Below are 17,470 nucleotides of genomic sequence, written 5' to 3' on the forward strand. Positions count from 1 at the left end.
TGTATCAGTTTCACTTTTTCAGTTGTTTCATACAAAATCTCGGGCCCAAGCAAAGGCCCATCTCCAACTTCTGCCCAGCAAATTGGAGATCTACATTTTCTGCCATACAATGCCTCAAAAGGCGCCATACCAATACTCGAATGGTAGCTGTTGTTGTAGGCGAATTCAGCTAAGGGCAAGTGACTTTCCCAGTTTCCCTGAAAATCAAGGACACACATTCTCAATAAATCCTCCAGAGTTTGGATGGTCCTTTCTGATTGGCCATCTGTCTGAGGATGATAGGCACTACTCAGTCTCAGTTCAGTACCCAGTGCAGTTTGTAGGCTTTGCCAAAACCTCGATGTAAACTTCGAATCCCTGTCAGAAACAATAGACACAGGCACTCCATGCAGTCTTACAATTTCATCAATATAGATAACAGCCAATTTGTCCGCATTATAGATTGTCTTGACAGGTAAGAAGTGAGCAGATTTGGTTAGTCTATCAACAATAACCCAAATTGAATCCATACCTTTTCTGGAGCGAGGTAATCCCACAATGAAATCCATCGTGATATGCTCCCATTTCCACTCTGGTATGGGTAGGGGTTGCAATAATCCGGCAGGTCGCTGATGTTCAGCTTTGACCTGTTGGCAATGAAGACATTTGGATACAAAATCAGCAATTTCTTTCTTCATTCCCGGCCACCAGAAATTCTGTTTCAGATCTTGGTACATTTTCGTATTCCCCGGATGGATAGACAATCTTGAGTTGTGGCCCTCTTGCAGAACTCTTCTTTTCAGTTCAGTATCATTTGGTACACACAGTCTTTCATGAAATTTCAGTACATTGTTCTCGAATTTGAATCCCGGTCTCGGTTTAGATTCTCTTTCTTCGATGATCTTCTTCAAGAAGTCATCCAGTTGCTGTTTCTCTTTAATCTCTTCAACCAGTGCCGGTTGAGCAGAAATAGCAGCTAAGGTTCCACCTTGTTCTCTCAAAACAATTTCTATTTCAGATTTTTCAAGGTCACAAAGCAACTCTTTCTGGCCGGTGAGCAAACATGCTAAGTTTCCAATCGATTTCCGGCTCAATGCATCGGCAACGGTATTGGCTTTTCCCGGATGGTACAATATCTGTAGGTCATAGTCTTTAATCAGTTCCAGCCATCTCCGCTGTCTCATGTTCAGTTCTTTCTGTGTGAAGAAATACTTTAAACTCTTATGGTCGGTGTATACTTCACATGTCACCCCGTAGAGATAGTGACGCCAGATTTTCAGTGCAAATACTACTGCAGCAAGTTCCAGATCATGGGTCGGGTAGTTCTTTTCATGTGGTCTCAGTTGTCAGGAAGCATAAGCAATAACTCTCCCATTCTGCATTAAAACACACCCCAGACCCTTATGAGAAGCATCGCTAAATACAGTATAACCATCCGTACCTGAAGGTAAGGTAAGAACTGGTGCAGTCACTAATCGAGTTTTCAACTCCTGGAAGGCAGATTCCCTTTGGTCAGTCCAGTCAAATGATGTCCCCTTCTGAGTTAACTGAGTCAATGGTAGAGCAATTTTGGAGAAATCTTTGACAAATCTTCTGTAATATCCAGCCAATCCCAAAAAGCTTCGGACTTCAGTCACATTTGTTGGTCTAAGCCAGTTCACTACAGCTTCAATTTTCTGCGGATCAACAGAAATTCCATCTTTGCTAACAACATGCCCCAAAAACATAACATGGTCAAGCCAAAATTCACATTTAGACAGTTTAGCATACAGTTTCTGTTCTCTTAAGGTTTGTAGGGCAAGTCTCAGATGATGTTCATGCTGTTCTATGCTTTTGGAGTAAATCAATATGTCATCGATAAATACAACAATAAAGTCATCAAGGTACGGTTTAAAAATTCTGTTCATGAGGTCCATAAAGGCAGCAGGGGCATTCGTGACTCCAAAAGGCATAACCAAAAATTCGTAGTGTCCATACCTTGTTCTAAAAGCAGTTTTATCAATGTCTTCCGGTTTAACCTTCAGTTGATGATACCCCGATCTGAGATCAATCTTAGAAAACACTTGTGCACCCTGTAACTGGTCAAATAAATCATCAATGCGTGGCAATGGGTATTTGTTCTTTACAGTTACCTTATTCAGTTCACGGTAGTCAATGCACAGTCTCAGTGAGCCATCTTTCTTCTTTACAAACAAAACTGGTGCACCCCATGGTGAGGTACTGGGTCTGATGAACTTTTTGTCTAACAGTTCTTGCAGTTGCACTTTCAGTTCTTTCAATTCAGTTGGAGCCATTCGGTATGGAGCTTTAGAAACTGGTTGTGTTCCGGGAATCACATCAACGGTAAATTCAATCTCCCTGTCAGTCAAATCTCCTGGAAGATTATCTGGAAAAACATCTGGAAATTCTCTGACTATAGGAATGCAATTCACATCAGTTTTAACACTATCATCAGTAAACACAGTCAGTACAGAACACAGATATCCCTTACACCCCTTTCTAATTAGTTTAACAGCTTTTACTGACGAAATCAAATACGGAGGAGGTACTACTCCACTCCCATTAAACACGAATTCAAGCAGACCAGGTGAACGGAAAACAACTTGCTTGGTCACACAATCAATAGTGGCATGATATTTTTGTAACCAATCCATCCCCAATATTACATCAAAATGATCAACGTTCAATGGCAGTAAATCAATAAACAGATGCATATCCCCAACAATAATTTCACATGCGGGATACATATATGCACAGGTCATAGATCCTCCTACGGGTGATGATACGGCTACCAGATAGTTCATAGGTTCTAAGGGTCTATTCAATTTCCGTGAGAAAGCATGCGATACATAAGAATGTGTAGACCCCGAATCAATCAATACATATGCATTTTGTGTACAAATAGAGAGAATACCTGACACAACGGTCTCGGTATTTTGCACGTCTCCCGGTACTAGGGCGAACACTCGGCCCTGCCTCATGGGCTCTTTCCTGGTAGCCCTGGGGTTAGGCTTTGGTGCTACAGTTGATGCTGCTGCGCTTGGTGCAGCTTTACTACTGGCTTGTGGAGTAGAGGGGCAGTCTTTAACCATGTGGCCCACCTTGCCACACCTGTAACAGGCTCCAGATATTCTGTAGCAGACCCCCTTGTGCTTCTTGCCGCACTCAGGACAGGGTGGTATGAACCCACTCCCTTGGCTGGGGCTAGTCGTCAACCCCGTGTTCTGTTTCTTGTTGGCTGGGTTGTGCTTGCCTTTCTTGAATTTGAAACCCTGCCTTTTTCCATGCCATTCAGTTGTTAGTGTTTCAGATTGTTTCACTGCTGCAATGTTCGACTCGGCCATCAATGCCCGGTCGAGAACACCCACAAAAGTCGGTAGTTTCAAAACATTTATTCGGTCAAGTATTGCCACATTAAGGCCACCTTCAAATTTTCTGGCCTTCTTATATTCAGTATCCACCATGTGCGGTGCATAACGGACAAGTTCAGTAAATTTGGTTTCATACTCTGCAACGGACATTGTGCCCTGCTTCAGCTGTTCAAATTCAGTCACTTTTCTATCCCTGACACACTGAGGGAAGTACTTTTCAAAGAAGGACTCCTTGAACTGAGCCCAAGTCAAAACAGTGCTTGTATCGCGGATCAACATCCACCACCTTCTAGCCTCTTCTTGTAGGGTGAAGGTAGCTAACAATACTTTGTTTGCTTCTGAGCACGGAAATACTTCAAATAATTTTTCTGTTTCCAGAACCCAAGCTTCAGCTTTTAACGGTTCAAGGCCTCCCTGAAAGGATGGCGGTTTCATTTTACTGAACTTCTGGGTCAGAGCAATAATATCCCCATCATTCACATTAACATTAGGTTCCGGTTGTACCGGAGGAGGAGGAGGAGGAGGAGGAGGAGGAGGGGGCTGTTGGTTCTGTTGCTCAAGTCTAGCAGTTATCAGTTCTATCATTCTTTCCATTCTTTCCATTCTTGCCTCGGTAGACGAGGATTCAGGTTCATTTGCATTGTCCATTTCACTATAAGCAGTTATAACAGTTTTAAACATAAGCAGTCATTTGTTTAACAGTTTACCACATTAGCATGCATTCAGTCATAACATATCCACACACTTATCATGCTCATGAGATGCCCTAATGACTTTTCTAGGACACCCTATAGCTCATTTGGACACGTGTGTGCGGTATAACTCGTGGTAAGTATCGCTCTGATACCACTCTGTCACGACCCAAACCCGGCCCTATGGGTTTAGCACCGTAACCGGCCAGTAATCCGAGATTACCGAAGGCCTGCTTAACAGTAATACAGTAAAACAGAGTACAGGGCCTGGCGGAAGCCAATACAGTAATTAAACAATGCCCAATGAGTTGTGACAGTCTGTATGCCAAAAAGATTTTTCATGCATTCATACATATACAAACAGTACGGAACAGTATGTACAATATTGACATCCATTCAAACTAGGGACTCAACCCTACATAACCGTACAGAAAACATTCCGTCTGTACAAACAGTACGGTCTATACAAAACAGTGAAACAGTACAGAAGGGGGAATTGTAAAAGACCCCTAAGCCTTAACAGGTAGGCTCGGAACCTCGCAGTGAGGCACATAGGCTGGCTTGACAAAACTGGAGTCTAACCCGCGCTCCTAGCTCCGGTCTGGTGCCTGTACACCTACATATATATATGAGCAGTGAGCTAAAGCCCAGTGAATAACATAAAGCGTAAAGGGGTTTAGAATGAATGTCCTTACAGTAATGAAAACAGTTCAATTCAATCAGTATTTCAGTTGTTCAGTACAGTAAACAGTCACATGTGGCACATCCATTAGTATAACAGTAACAGTAGGTCTTAAAAGACCGAACAGTAATGATGGCCATCAGTCAGTAAACAGTAGTGGCTCCATGAGGGAACCGACAGAGATCTCTGTAACAGTAACAGTAACAGTAAACCGTAGGTACTAAGGATGCCACAGTACAGTTCAGAAATAAAGGACATACATTCATTCAGTAATACCAGTTCAGTAAACAGTTCAGTTCAGTATTCAAAAGATATCAGTTGAACATATCTTTACACATTTGTTACTCACAGAGTTCTGGGCTACAGTATGCTAGAGCGTGTCTCCCCAGTTGCCAACCCTACACAGTTCACAGGTTGAACACACTAAGCTACACAGTTGGGAAATCTCATAACTTAATCCCTAATTTGCCTTGGTGTGTTCTACAATGATATCCTCATCAAGATGCCTTAAACTAGGCCTAAGAATGCCTAGGATGGGATGAGGATGCAAAAATACACTTAGAAAATATTTCGCAAAGTTTGCTGAAAATAGGAGCCTCGCTCGAGCGAGACTTTCTACGCTCGAGCGTAAGTCCAAAATCAAAGGCTTCGCTCGAGCGAGGAATCCTTCGCTCGAGCGGTCTGCAAAACAGTAAAAGTACTGGATGCTGAAATTTTACGCACGATGGTCGCTCGATGGTCGCTCGAGCGGAGCCCTGGACAAAGGTGCTCGCTCGAGCGGAGAATCCTTCGCTCGAGCGAGGAAGCCAAATCTGGAATTTCCAGATTTGCCTCCCAAGCTCAAACCAAGCATTCAACCACTCCAAACTCGACCTCTTGGGCCCAAATTCTGGAAAACATAACTAAATTCAATGTATAACAAGTTTCAAAGCTCAATTTATGAATTCAAGCCCCAAAGGTGAGTCAATTAAAACCACATTCAAACCCATTTTCAAGAATAACATTCAAACATGTCATGTATGAGTTTTAAACCAAATTAAAGCTCCAAAGCTTGATCAAATGAGCTCATTTCTTTTCAAACCAGTTGGAAACATGGTCTATAACAACAATGTGAGCATGCATGTACTAATGTCCATGCAATCAACCTCAAAATGCAACAATACTAACATGCATGCATGAAATGAGTTCCAAATCAACACAATGAACCAATTCTAGACTTGAATCACTAGAGGCTCAAGAATCTAACATGAATGAGCTCAAACACAACAAAGAGGGGTTGAATTCCTTACCTAGAGCTTTAGTTACAAGGTGAGGAAGTTAAATTTGCAACCTATGTTCCAATTCCTTCAATTTCCAAGCAATTCACAAGGTAGAACTCAATTTCTCTCCCTCTCCCTCTCTTGGTCGGTTAAGCACAAGAAAATGGTTGAGCAAATGTGTTTTGATTCAAGTATAAGGCTCAAGTGTGTGTATATGAGATAGTGGCAAAATGGTAAATATGGCAAACTCTTTAATTGGCTTATTTTAATCCAATTTAATCATACCTAATCAATTTTCAGATAATTGTACAATAAAATCACATAAATTACGAGGGTCACAGAACACTAATCGGTTTCAGATTCGGCCGCCGATAAGGCCTTCAATTAGCAGTTTAAACATATGAACATGAACAGATAATCATACAGTCAAACAGATATAATGCAATTTAACTCACATATACTCAATCAATTCGGTTTCCAGTTCCAGTCAGTCAGTTCAGTACTTTTAATCAGTTCAATTATCAGTCAGTTATCAGTCATTATCCGTTTCGTTTAACAGTAATCGGTGATTATCGGTAATCAATCAGTCATTAATCAGTAAACAGTATGGGGGTTGTTACAGAGGTCCACTCATGTTGGTTTAAGTCCATCTTGCATTGTGTATGCCATTTAGTTCACGTTGTTGCATGATTTGATCATTGCATTGTGTATGCCTTGTTCGTTTCATTGTGATCGTTAGTCTTCATATGCATCGCGTATGCCATATAGAATCATCTTGCATTGAGTATGCCATTGATTATTTCATAGCATTGCGTATGCTAGTAGCATGTTTGCATGTCATCCCTTGCATGTTTGTGTCATTCAGTGGCATTTGCATCTAGGTTGCATGTTAGCGTTGCATTCATGCATGTCATGCATATTGCATTGTGTTTGGAGTAGGGTTTAGTCCAAACACGGGAAACGAGGGACGTTTTGTACTCCAAGTGACGAATCGTGCCTTGATTCTCGGTGGCCGACACTCTTGACTATCCGTGATAGAGTCGTTGGCTTTAGTTGCTTATATGTGCATTCATGTCCCATTGAGTCATGCAATTCGACTCCTCGGCCATTATGCATCGAGATGCGTGATTGATAGCACAAGGATCGAGGACTACACTTCCTAGAGCTTGTGCAATGACGGGGAGTGTGGTCATGCACACATTTGTTGAAAATACATTGCCTTTTCTCTCTCTTGCCTTATTGCAGAAAAAAACCAGAAACCAGAGGTGGAAACTGGTCGGTCGACCAGATTTTTTAGCAAGCCGACCACCCTCTTTGGTCTCCACCACAAAGGGTGGTCGGCAGGTGGTCTCCCATGCTAATAATTGGTCGGTGGCCTTCCCAAGGTGGAGTTTCAGCCTTCTAGAGCTTTGTGCAAGTTTCTGAGATTAATTGCAAACAAAGGCGAGGCGAGACGTCGCGATGGAATTTTCCGACAAGGCGACCCGAGTATGCATGCATCCTTCATCATTCGGAACAGAGCTGAGGCAGTCCATTGCATGTAGTATAACATGCTAGTTTACTTTGGTTACCTAACTCATTTGTTAAGTAATTAGTATTGTGTAATAATTCGTTATTTATTTTGGTTGTGTAATATTCTTTCGGACCGTTCGAGCGAAGGCACAATTATAATAAGTGTGTGTGTGTGTGATGTATGTCTTCCAACCCCACATCTTTCTCCCTTTTATTTACCAGCTTATGATGGTTAGATTAGGGCATGTTTCAATTAGCATACTTATGCTTGCATGTTTGCATCATTCATCTGTATTGCATGCACCGGGCTCGGCGCATCATACTAACTGCATTGTATTCCAATTCCAAGTTAAATACGTGTTAGCTGTAGCATCTCATATGCCATTCTTAGGATAGTCGAGCCTATTTCCAGTTGTATTTTGCATGTGTTGCATTAGCTATCTTAACATGAACTAGGATCATGCATTGATTACTAACTAGTTTCTGTTTTGGCTCGGAGTACTCGGTAAGTGTTTATGCTTTAGCATCCTCGCATGCGTGTGAGTGACTGCCATGATAACATGCTTACCATGAGGGTATGTGCTTATGTGATATACCTACCTGAATGCCTGTGGGTGAAGGTTGGATTATCTGAATTGGAATAATGCATTGACTGTGAGTTTTAAGCCCACTTGAGAGTGGCAAACCATCACGTTTTCTAAGCCCACCCGAGGGTGGCAAATCCACGTCTTAGCCTACTTGCCGGTAGCACCATCAAACCATTTTCAAAATAAACAAACATGAGATGTGTTGTTCCAATTCAGGCGATCCAGTCTATACTTGTATGCTGTGCACATCACGTAGTAAATCTAGGTTAATAACCGGAATAAGAATGCATAATGTTTTCAAAACTCGATATCATGGTTAGTAGAGGCCGATCTTTGATCGGGCGAGTGGGGGTGCTCACGAAGTGATCTTCCCCAATCGTACCCAAGTTCCCGAGCCGAGGCAATTTTGGTGATGACGGACACGTGGCCTTCGGCACGAGTCAGGGTTTCCTAAATTCCCCCAAAATAAAATATTTAGATGGCGACTCTGTATCTGGCAAAGCACTCCATGTTTGGCAGTTCTTTCTAAAAATCTGTTTTCCAAAACGATTTGCCAGATTTGGACTCTTTGATGATTCATCGGTCTTGCATTGCACTCTGCGAGATTAGATACAGGACCGTGACAATTGAGTCCTGAACTGTAGTGAGCCCAAATGAACAAAACGGGATTTCCCTCCCGGGACATTCGGGGACGTCTATAATGAGTTGGGTAATTGTGGTTGGAAGCTGAAATTAGGCATGTCATTTGACTCTGAACAAGCTGTGTATGACTTTTACAATAACTATGGCGGGAAGGTTGGTTTTAGTATTAGGAAGTCGTATGCACACAAGAACAAACAAACTAAGGAAATAACTTCACGGACTTTTGTATGTTACAAAGAGGGAACTCGGGGTATTGACAAGCGAGATCCACTAGTAAAATTTCCGAGACAAGAGGTAAGATGTGGTTGTCTTGCCCGATTGAGTATTAAGTTAGATAGAAATTTAGGAAAATATATTGCAATTGATTTTGTTGAACACCATAATCATGACCTTGTGCGTCAAGAGTGCATTCATATGTTGCCATCCCAAAGAAAAATATCTACCACCCAAGCAATTGAAGTAGAATTGGCTTCAGAATCTGGAATTCCTCTTAGGTCTGCTTATGAGCTATTTGGTAGGGAATCTGGTGGAAGAGCAACAATTGGCTTCACGAAATTGGACCAAAGAAATTACTTGAGATCGAAGAGACAAAAAGATTTGGAATATGGAGAAGCGGGTAGTGTGTTGCAATACTTGCGTAAGAAAACTGTGAAAAATCCATCCTTTTATTATGCAGTCCAATTAGATCGTGAAGAGCAGATAAGTAATATAGTTTGGGCCAACGCTCAAATGATAATGGACTATGCTCAATTTGGTGATGTAGTGACCTTTGACACTACTTACAAATTAAATAACGAGCTTAGAGCTTTTGGAACCTTTGTTGGATTTAATCATCATCGAGAAACTCCTTTCACCATGTGTAGTAATTATGTTGAGGAAATATTTCATATTGTCTGTTTTTTAAAATAAAAATGCATTATTAATTTTTTTCCATTTCACTTATTATTTTCTTTATGTTGGTTTACTTTAGGGTCATGGTCGTGCAATCTATATTTCTCAATCTCAATCCCCATCTCGACCTGAATCCCAATCTCAACCTCTCTTTGCCATGGGTCGTACAAGTGTTCATCATGTCATGTATCCTTCATATGATGTGAGTTGTAATTGCTTACATACTTTACATTTAAATGGTAGTATAGATTCTATAAATATTTTAATAAATGTATCACTATTGCAGGGAAATAAAACGCCTTAGTCAATGCTGCCTCATTCAATGCCTTTAATGTATCCCACTCAGACATCGTTTCAGGAGTTGCTTCGAGGTACTAGTGTTCAACAATTTGCAATCCAACTGTCGCAAGCCTCACATAGTCCTGCTGACAGTCATGTGGATGGACATCCCTGGAAGGCTTGCACCGAACGATGATGTTATTATATTTGTGGATTTGGATGTATTTTTTTATGTTTGATGGGATTTGGATATTTTTTATGGACATCTTCTTTTATGTATTTTTAATGTTTGGTGGGATTTGGATATTTTTGATGGACATCTTTTTTATGTATTTTTAATGTTTCGGAACAATGTTCTTTTGTTGATGTGGTGGCCTTAACTTTAGAAGTCAAACTACAGCTTCATGGAATTGTGTGCATGCATATATAAAAGTTCTTATTATTGTCAGCATCACATTAATGTTTGTTTTAGTCAATATTTTCTAATGGTTGGTGATTCGGGAAGTTGGACAGGTTAAATTCCTTGTGGCACAGGTTCAATTCAAGTGGCATAGGTTCAATTCCTTATTGTTTCTACAAGCAGGCTTTGCCTTCATTTCCTATATGTTCGCTTGTCTGAACTTGTTACTGTTTCTCAACATGGAGAAATGTTTAGGAGTTGATTTTGTTGACTCATGGTGAGGTCATGCAGGATGTTGGAGTGATCGTATAACTTGTTATTTGGGGAGCTTGCTTTGAGATGCCTCTTTGAGGATTACTTTGAAGAAGCTAGGCATTTTATGATTTAACATGCTAAAACCCATGGACGAATTGCAGTACAGTGCGCTGTGTAAAGGATTGATCATCCATCATGCAACATCATATTCACTTTGTGCTCACATAACATCATATTCACTTTCTTTTCATAGCATCAATTTTCATGCATCATATACATAACACCCAATTTCATTAATTAACACAATTGACATAGTATAGTAACTTCATTAATTAAACATTGTTTGGATTTTACATGCACATATAAAAGTTTCAAAACTAAATACAAGTTCTACAAGTAGTGGTTTACACTCAGTATAAATACAAGTTCACTTGAGCAGCACCACTAGCATGGTAAAACCAACCATCACTGTGGTTGTCAACATCATGAATTTGATAGCTTCAAGTCGTTCTTGTTGGTTTGCCTCAAGTCGTTCCAAGATATTCACAACTTCATTGTTTTTCACAAAATCATAATCACACCCGCTCTTTTGGATATTTGATCCATTCCCAGTAGGAGCCACTCCCTACGCAAAGTAGTCACAAGCCTTATTTGCACACTTGAAATACAACTTTCCTAGATTTTTCTCTGATTCTGACATGTACACTCTTGTTTTTTTCCCACATTTGCATCTTTTATTTCGAAAGAATCCAGCATCATTGTTTGAACTCGTTGACATGTCAATCCTAATTACAAGTAAACACAAAAGTCAATTTCAAATGCAACACAGATCTAACCACAGTTGAAGTTAAGAGATGTAGGTAACAAGCACGTAGACAATCCAGTCAACATCAGTTCATAAGTTGATGTTAATCCTACTCACTTCAGCCAACATCAGTTCATAAGTTCATATTACTTCATTAACAACTAGCAAGCAAGCATAAGTTACAGACAAGCATACTCACTTCAGCCAACATTAGTTTATAAGATCATATTACTTCATATTACTACCCATCAGTTTTCATCAACATCAATTTTCATAAGCATACTCCTTTGGAGAAGCTGAACTCGATTGATTCTAGTCACTATGTTCCAAACAGATGTATTTATTTAGATTTTGACTCCATTTTACATCACATATGAATGGCAGATACCTGAGTTGAAGGCACTGGAAATCCAAAATTTTGAAATTTTGGTTTCATACATCTGTTTACAAAGTTTTGAAATTCTGGTTCCATTTTACATCACACTGATTCTAGTCACTATCTTCCAACTGGATTTCCAGCTTCTACATCAACCATTAGTCTCTTGTCGAATTGCCTTAAATTGTATTTTCATACATCTGTTTACAAAGTTATGTTTCTTTAAATTCAAATCAACTAGAGCTCTAAGTACTTAAATATTTTTGGGGTATGCATTACAAGCACTTGTGTGCTACATTCAAACAATTCTGCAAAGGTATGAGCCAGCTAGGTGAGCTCTAAGTACTTAAAGCATTCGTAAAAGGGTATAGAAATGTAGGTATTTCATATCTTCTATCTGGACATTTTTTTTCAAAAACTTCCCAATAAGTAATATCTTCCATCTAGAAATCTATGGGAAGAAGGAAAATATAGAAATGAGTAAGCATGTCGAGTAAGAATATCCTTCTCAACCCGTGGAATGACAACCTCTGGAATGCCTGACTCAACTCAACTTAACTCATTCCATTCAATGAAAAAATGGATAGAATTAACAAACCTTAACAGAATAAATTTCACAAATTAACAAAATTTCACAATAACAGCCCACAAAAATCAACACATAAAATGTAAACCAAATGTGTATATATATGTTCACAAAATGTGTTTATATATGTTCACAATAACAGCCCACAAATTTCACGTCAGCCAAATGTGTATATATATGTTCACAAAATTATGCTTCTATAAACCTCTGGAATAACTGACTCAACTCAATCCAACCGCCACAATTTCACAAAAGTCAACAAAATTTGGTAGTTTGAAGGCTCTCTTTAGATGACTCACAGAAGAAGGGAAGAGAGAGAGAGAGAGAGAGAGAGAGAGAGAGAGATGAAATGAACCTCGTCAAACCAAATGTGTGCTCGTCCGTCACCTCTCTGTCTTCGTCTCTCGTCCTCACGTTTGTCGCCTCTCCCATTCGATTCTCCCTTGCGTTCGTCGCTTCTTTCATTCGATCTGTTTAGTTCTATTCGCCTCTATCAGAAGGGCTAGGGCACAACCAAAAGGGGTTGAAAAATAAGAGATGAAAAAAAAAAAATAGCAAAACGACGTCGTTTTGATGCGCGGTAGGGAAGGTTGCAGGAAAGGGCGACTGAAGATCTGAACTCCTACAATGCAGGCTTCCACTTTCTAAAACTTTTTTTTGTATTTTTTTATAAATTTAAACAAAAAATAAATCACAAATATTATATTTTATAAGTGTATCTATATTAGATTATCTAAAAAATAAAAAATAAAATAAAATAAAATATTAAAAATACTTACTAAAAAGTTAAAAAAAATTACGAAAAATAAAAAATTCAATTTTTAAGAAAACAGTGTAAACCAAATAATCACGTTAAATATATTAATTTATCATTTAGATTTATGTGATTATATCTAGAACTGTAAATTTTTTTGTTAAATAAATTATATTATCAAAGGAATGATTAATTATCTTCCCTTGACTCCTCTTATCAATTAGCATACGACAACAACAACGGTTTCGTTTGGTGTAACTGTTAAAACAGATTATAAATTATAACTTGACAGATTATAGATTATGATTTTAATCAGAAACTGTTAATCTGTTTAGTGTAACTATTGAATAATAGATTTAAGTTGCTGAGTAGTGTTTGTTAAATAAGTTGTGAAGTAACTTTTTTAATTAATTTTTATTTTTTATTATTCACTATTTATCTACATTTGTCATAAAAAATAATAATAATATTCTATAGTCTATTTGGGTCTTTTTCTATTTTTAACAAAATAAAAAATAAAAAAATCTAAGAGTATAACCGTAAATTAATATGTTCACATCAGAAACTGATAATCAAAAGTAAGGGGTGAGTAACTTCTCAAAATCAATTTTTTTAACTTAAAATAAATTATTATAATCAATTTAAAATAAATTTAACCAAACAATCCAAAATAATTTTTCAAAAGCCATAAAACATAAAAGAAAATGTTTGGTGGCCACAAATTTTGTGGCTCAAATGGCCCGAAACTGTCAAAACAACGTCGTTTTGACTTATTTTACACCTAAAACGATGTCATTTTGACAATTTCAAACTATTTAAGCTACAAAATTTATGACCCCTAACATTATTGAAACATAAATTAACTTAAAAAAATCCAAACAAACACCGACGCATCAACTTGATAAAGCCTCTACATTCAGGCCGCCACTTTCTAGAACTCCAGTACTTGCAGGGGCAATGCTATGCTACTCTACTTTCTAGAACTTCATGTCGGCCGACACTCATACGTGCAACGTCAATGCTACTTTACTTCTCTAACTAACTTTGATGATTTTTTTATTATTATTATTTTAATGTAGATTCATACATTGCTATCTAAAAAAAAATATTACAATTACAAAAAAAAAATTATAAATTATATTAAAATTATTTTCAAAATATACAACTAAATAAATTTTTAAATTTTCAAATTATTTAAAAAAAAATTATCTTCTAAAATTGATTTATTCCACAATAGTCAAATTTAACAGTTTTTTCTTTCCTTTTCTTCTCTTGTGATAATGAGAGGTAAAAAAAAGTTTTGAAATTGAGGAATTTTAACATTTATCAATTTTACCGGCTAATTAGACCCCGCTGACGTGGTATGCGTATGTGCGCAAACACATCATGATTAAAGGCATCTAGAAAATTACTAAAATTCTATATTATTAAAAATATATGTATCCAAATATTATTACATGACCAAGTATGATTATTTTATTTGACAACCAATCATATTTGTTCTCTTACATTTTTAACAAGAAGTATCATAGAATTATTCAAGAAAGTATATGGCCAAAAAAAAAAAAAAAAGGAAGAGGAGAAAATTACACTAATAGTCCCTACATTTATTTCTTGTGTCATTTTGATCCCTACATTTTTAATTAGTTTAATTTTGACCTTTAATTTTAAATTTTGTATCAATTTGGATCAATTGATGACGTTGTTTTATCATCAAATTGATTGAAGTTAATTCATTGAATTGAACAAGTTTAAAATTTTACCTTAAAAAATATGACATATGGCACTTATGTACATATTTTTTATTAAAAAATGTTAACAATTGTAGGTATTGTTTAGCAAGTTGGTTTGTGGCTAAAATAGCCACAAAAGACAAAATAGGCTATTTTAACCACAACAAACAAAACATCACATTCAACCCATAATCATTACACTATTCTCTCACAAAAAAAAGCCAAAAAAACCAAAAAATCAAAAAGTCAAAAAGTTCTTCTTAAACCAAGCTTTTTAGCCCATGCTAAAATAGCTAAAAAAATTAAAAAGCCAACCCACTTCCTAAACAGAGGCGTAAGCAATTTGGTTAAATTGAGACAAAATTATAAATATATAGTTAAAATCGAACTAACTAAATTTATAAGAATAAAGTTGACACAAAGACCAAAAAAAAACACTTCGGCAATGTAATTTGTTCAAAAATTTATTATTCACAAATAAGGTATTACAGTGCCCTCGTTTGGGAAGTGGCTATTTTAGAGACTTTTTGACTATTTTAGTAAGTTATTTTAGTTTTTGTGTTTGGGAAGATGAGATGAATTTTTATTTGAGTTGTTGCATTGAAAAATGTGTCGAAATGATATTTGAAGTTAAAATGACAAATTTGTCCGTAAGATTACAATTTTTTAAATTGATATAAAAGGGCAAAATCGTAATTTACCAGTTGATGTAACAATTTGTCAATTGACAGTGTAGGCTGTGCCTACACTGCCTGCAGCTGCAGCCTATTTTTTTTTTTTTGAAAAACTTTGAACAGTGGGACTTTTTGACTTATTTGTAATTTGAGGCTATAATAGCCTCAACCCTTTCTTTCCAAAAAGCGCCAGTATATTATTTTAAACATATGACCAAATAGGTCGTCATTAGCCTCCATATTTATGTAAAAATTAAACAATAATGTGTAGAAAAGCATTTGTGTGTTATTTAACCAATAATATTTGGGTCACAAATTCATTTCTTAACTTTTTGAATAATTAGGTCCAAGTTCTAATATTTTTAGATTAAAAGGATACAATTTGTTCAAAAGGACAATTATCTGTTAAAATCAACCTATCTGTCTATCTATTAAAATCGCTCAATATCTTGAAATTATATAATTTGTCTATTTGTTAAAATTCACCAAGCTTATTTTTCTATCTGTTGAAATTTACCAAGCTACTTATTTGTTAAAATGTGACATATGTCACTCATTCAACACCATATCTATTGAATACTACACATTTCTCTATCTCACCATCATCACCTGTTGTCGCTAATCACTGCCGTTGCCAACGACTTTCCCGGTGCGGGCGAAAATTTCACCAATTTTTTCAACACTTTTCCGACTTGTTCTTATCACTAAATAAGATTTTATTTAAAATCTAATACCTTATACCATTTTTAAATTAGATTTTTTACTAATTTTCTCTTTAATCAAATATATTTTCTTAAAAATATTTATTTTTTCACAAATTTAAAAGATTTTAATTAGGTTTTATAGATGAAGTCTTTAAATTGTTGAAAAAATAATAAATTTAAAAATATAGACGATTTTCTGAGATCTCTGGAATAGTGAAAATAGGCAACAAATATGAAAATTAGTAAAACGGGTTCATATATGTTGTCATTTCAACAAGGGCGGCTCAGCATGTTTGTGGTTATTGGCTCATATTCGTTTGGCCGGCGAGGACCATGAAATTAAATGGGGAAATCATATTTCAGTCCATTTTTTTTTAAAAAACTAATTATAAAATTATTAAAAAGTTTATAATTTTAATTATTAATGTTAGGTTTTATTTCTTGGCAATCCCGTTTGACAAAACTCCTTTGAGTTGTACTTTTATTCGCATTTTTATTTCAGTGAGGCTATGAGTTGTTAGATGCGAATCCAACCTGAATCAAGCATTTCAGAGAAGTTTGTGATGATAAAGCTTTCAAGATTGCCACTTCACTGATTATGACGGGGATCGAGCTGCCCGGTCAGCTCGCGGGGGTCCAAGGGGAAGCGCCCCTTGGCGGGTCCGGGGCAGCGCCACGGCGGGATTGAGGGGCAGCGCCCCCGAAGCAAAATGCAAAAATGCATTCAAAGTTGCCTGTCCGATCATGTTATTTTTTTCCAGTTTTTCCATTTTTGGCCTTCCCGCTCGAGCGGGGAAAGGGACGCTCGAGCGGGGATTGGAAGCTCTCAGCATCTCTGCAGTCGCCTGTAAAAATACTGGAAGGTGTGATTTTACGCTCGAGCGGATTCTCCTACGCTCGAGCGCATCTCAGTTTATTCGCACGCAGTTTTTGGTCAGTCCGCTCGAGCGGGCTGTGTTGAGCTCGAGCGGAGATCGCGGGACAGATTCTATAAATTCGCGTATTGGGTCAGATTTTTAGGATAACTGCTCCAGATCTTCTTTTTGGTTTCTAGGGTTTATATCTGGGGATACTTTGGGAGTTTTCTTTGATGTTTTTATTGAGTATTCAACTCATGATCTAAAGAGAGTACATCAAAGGTTTGTTTGTTATACACAAAAGAGAGAGTTATTCTTCAGTTGTGGATTCTGAAGAATTCGAGCCTGAAACTTTGGTGGAATCCGGAGTGGCTCATCAGAAAGACAATTCCGTGGTGAAGATGGGGTTGGAAGAGGCACATAGAGGTTGGT

General features: G+C 37.4%; 1 protein-coding gene across 1 annotated transcript; it reads left to right on the top strand.

Annotated features, from left to right (window-relative positions):
* The first annotated feature begins 8,820 nt into the window (after positions 1 to 8,820).
* LOC145797836 (protein FAR1-RELATED SEQUENCE 5-like) lies at positions 8,821 to 10,090 on the top strand. The gene is made up of 3 exons (XM_082885267.1): positions 8,821 to 9,615; positions 9,695 to 9,817; positions 9,962 to 10,090. Exons 1-3 carry the CDS (start codon positions 8,821 to 8,823, stop codon positions 10,088 to 10,090), a joined length of 1,047 nt encoding a protein of 348 aa, XP_082741393.1.
* The last annotated feature ends 7,380 nt before the right edge of the window (positions 10,091 to 17,470 follow it).

This window comes from Camellia sinensis, chromosome 8 (genome assembly GCF_055761805.1).
Source record: "Camellia sinensis isolate YWXY chromosome 8, ASM5576180v1, whole genome shotgun sequence".
Lineage (NCBI taxonomy): Eukaryota > Viridiplantae > Streptophyta > Magnoliopsida > Ericales > Theaceae > Camellia > Camellia sinensis.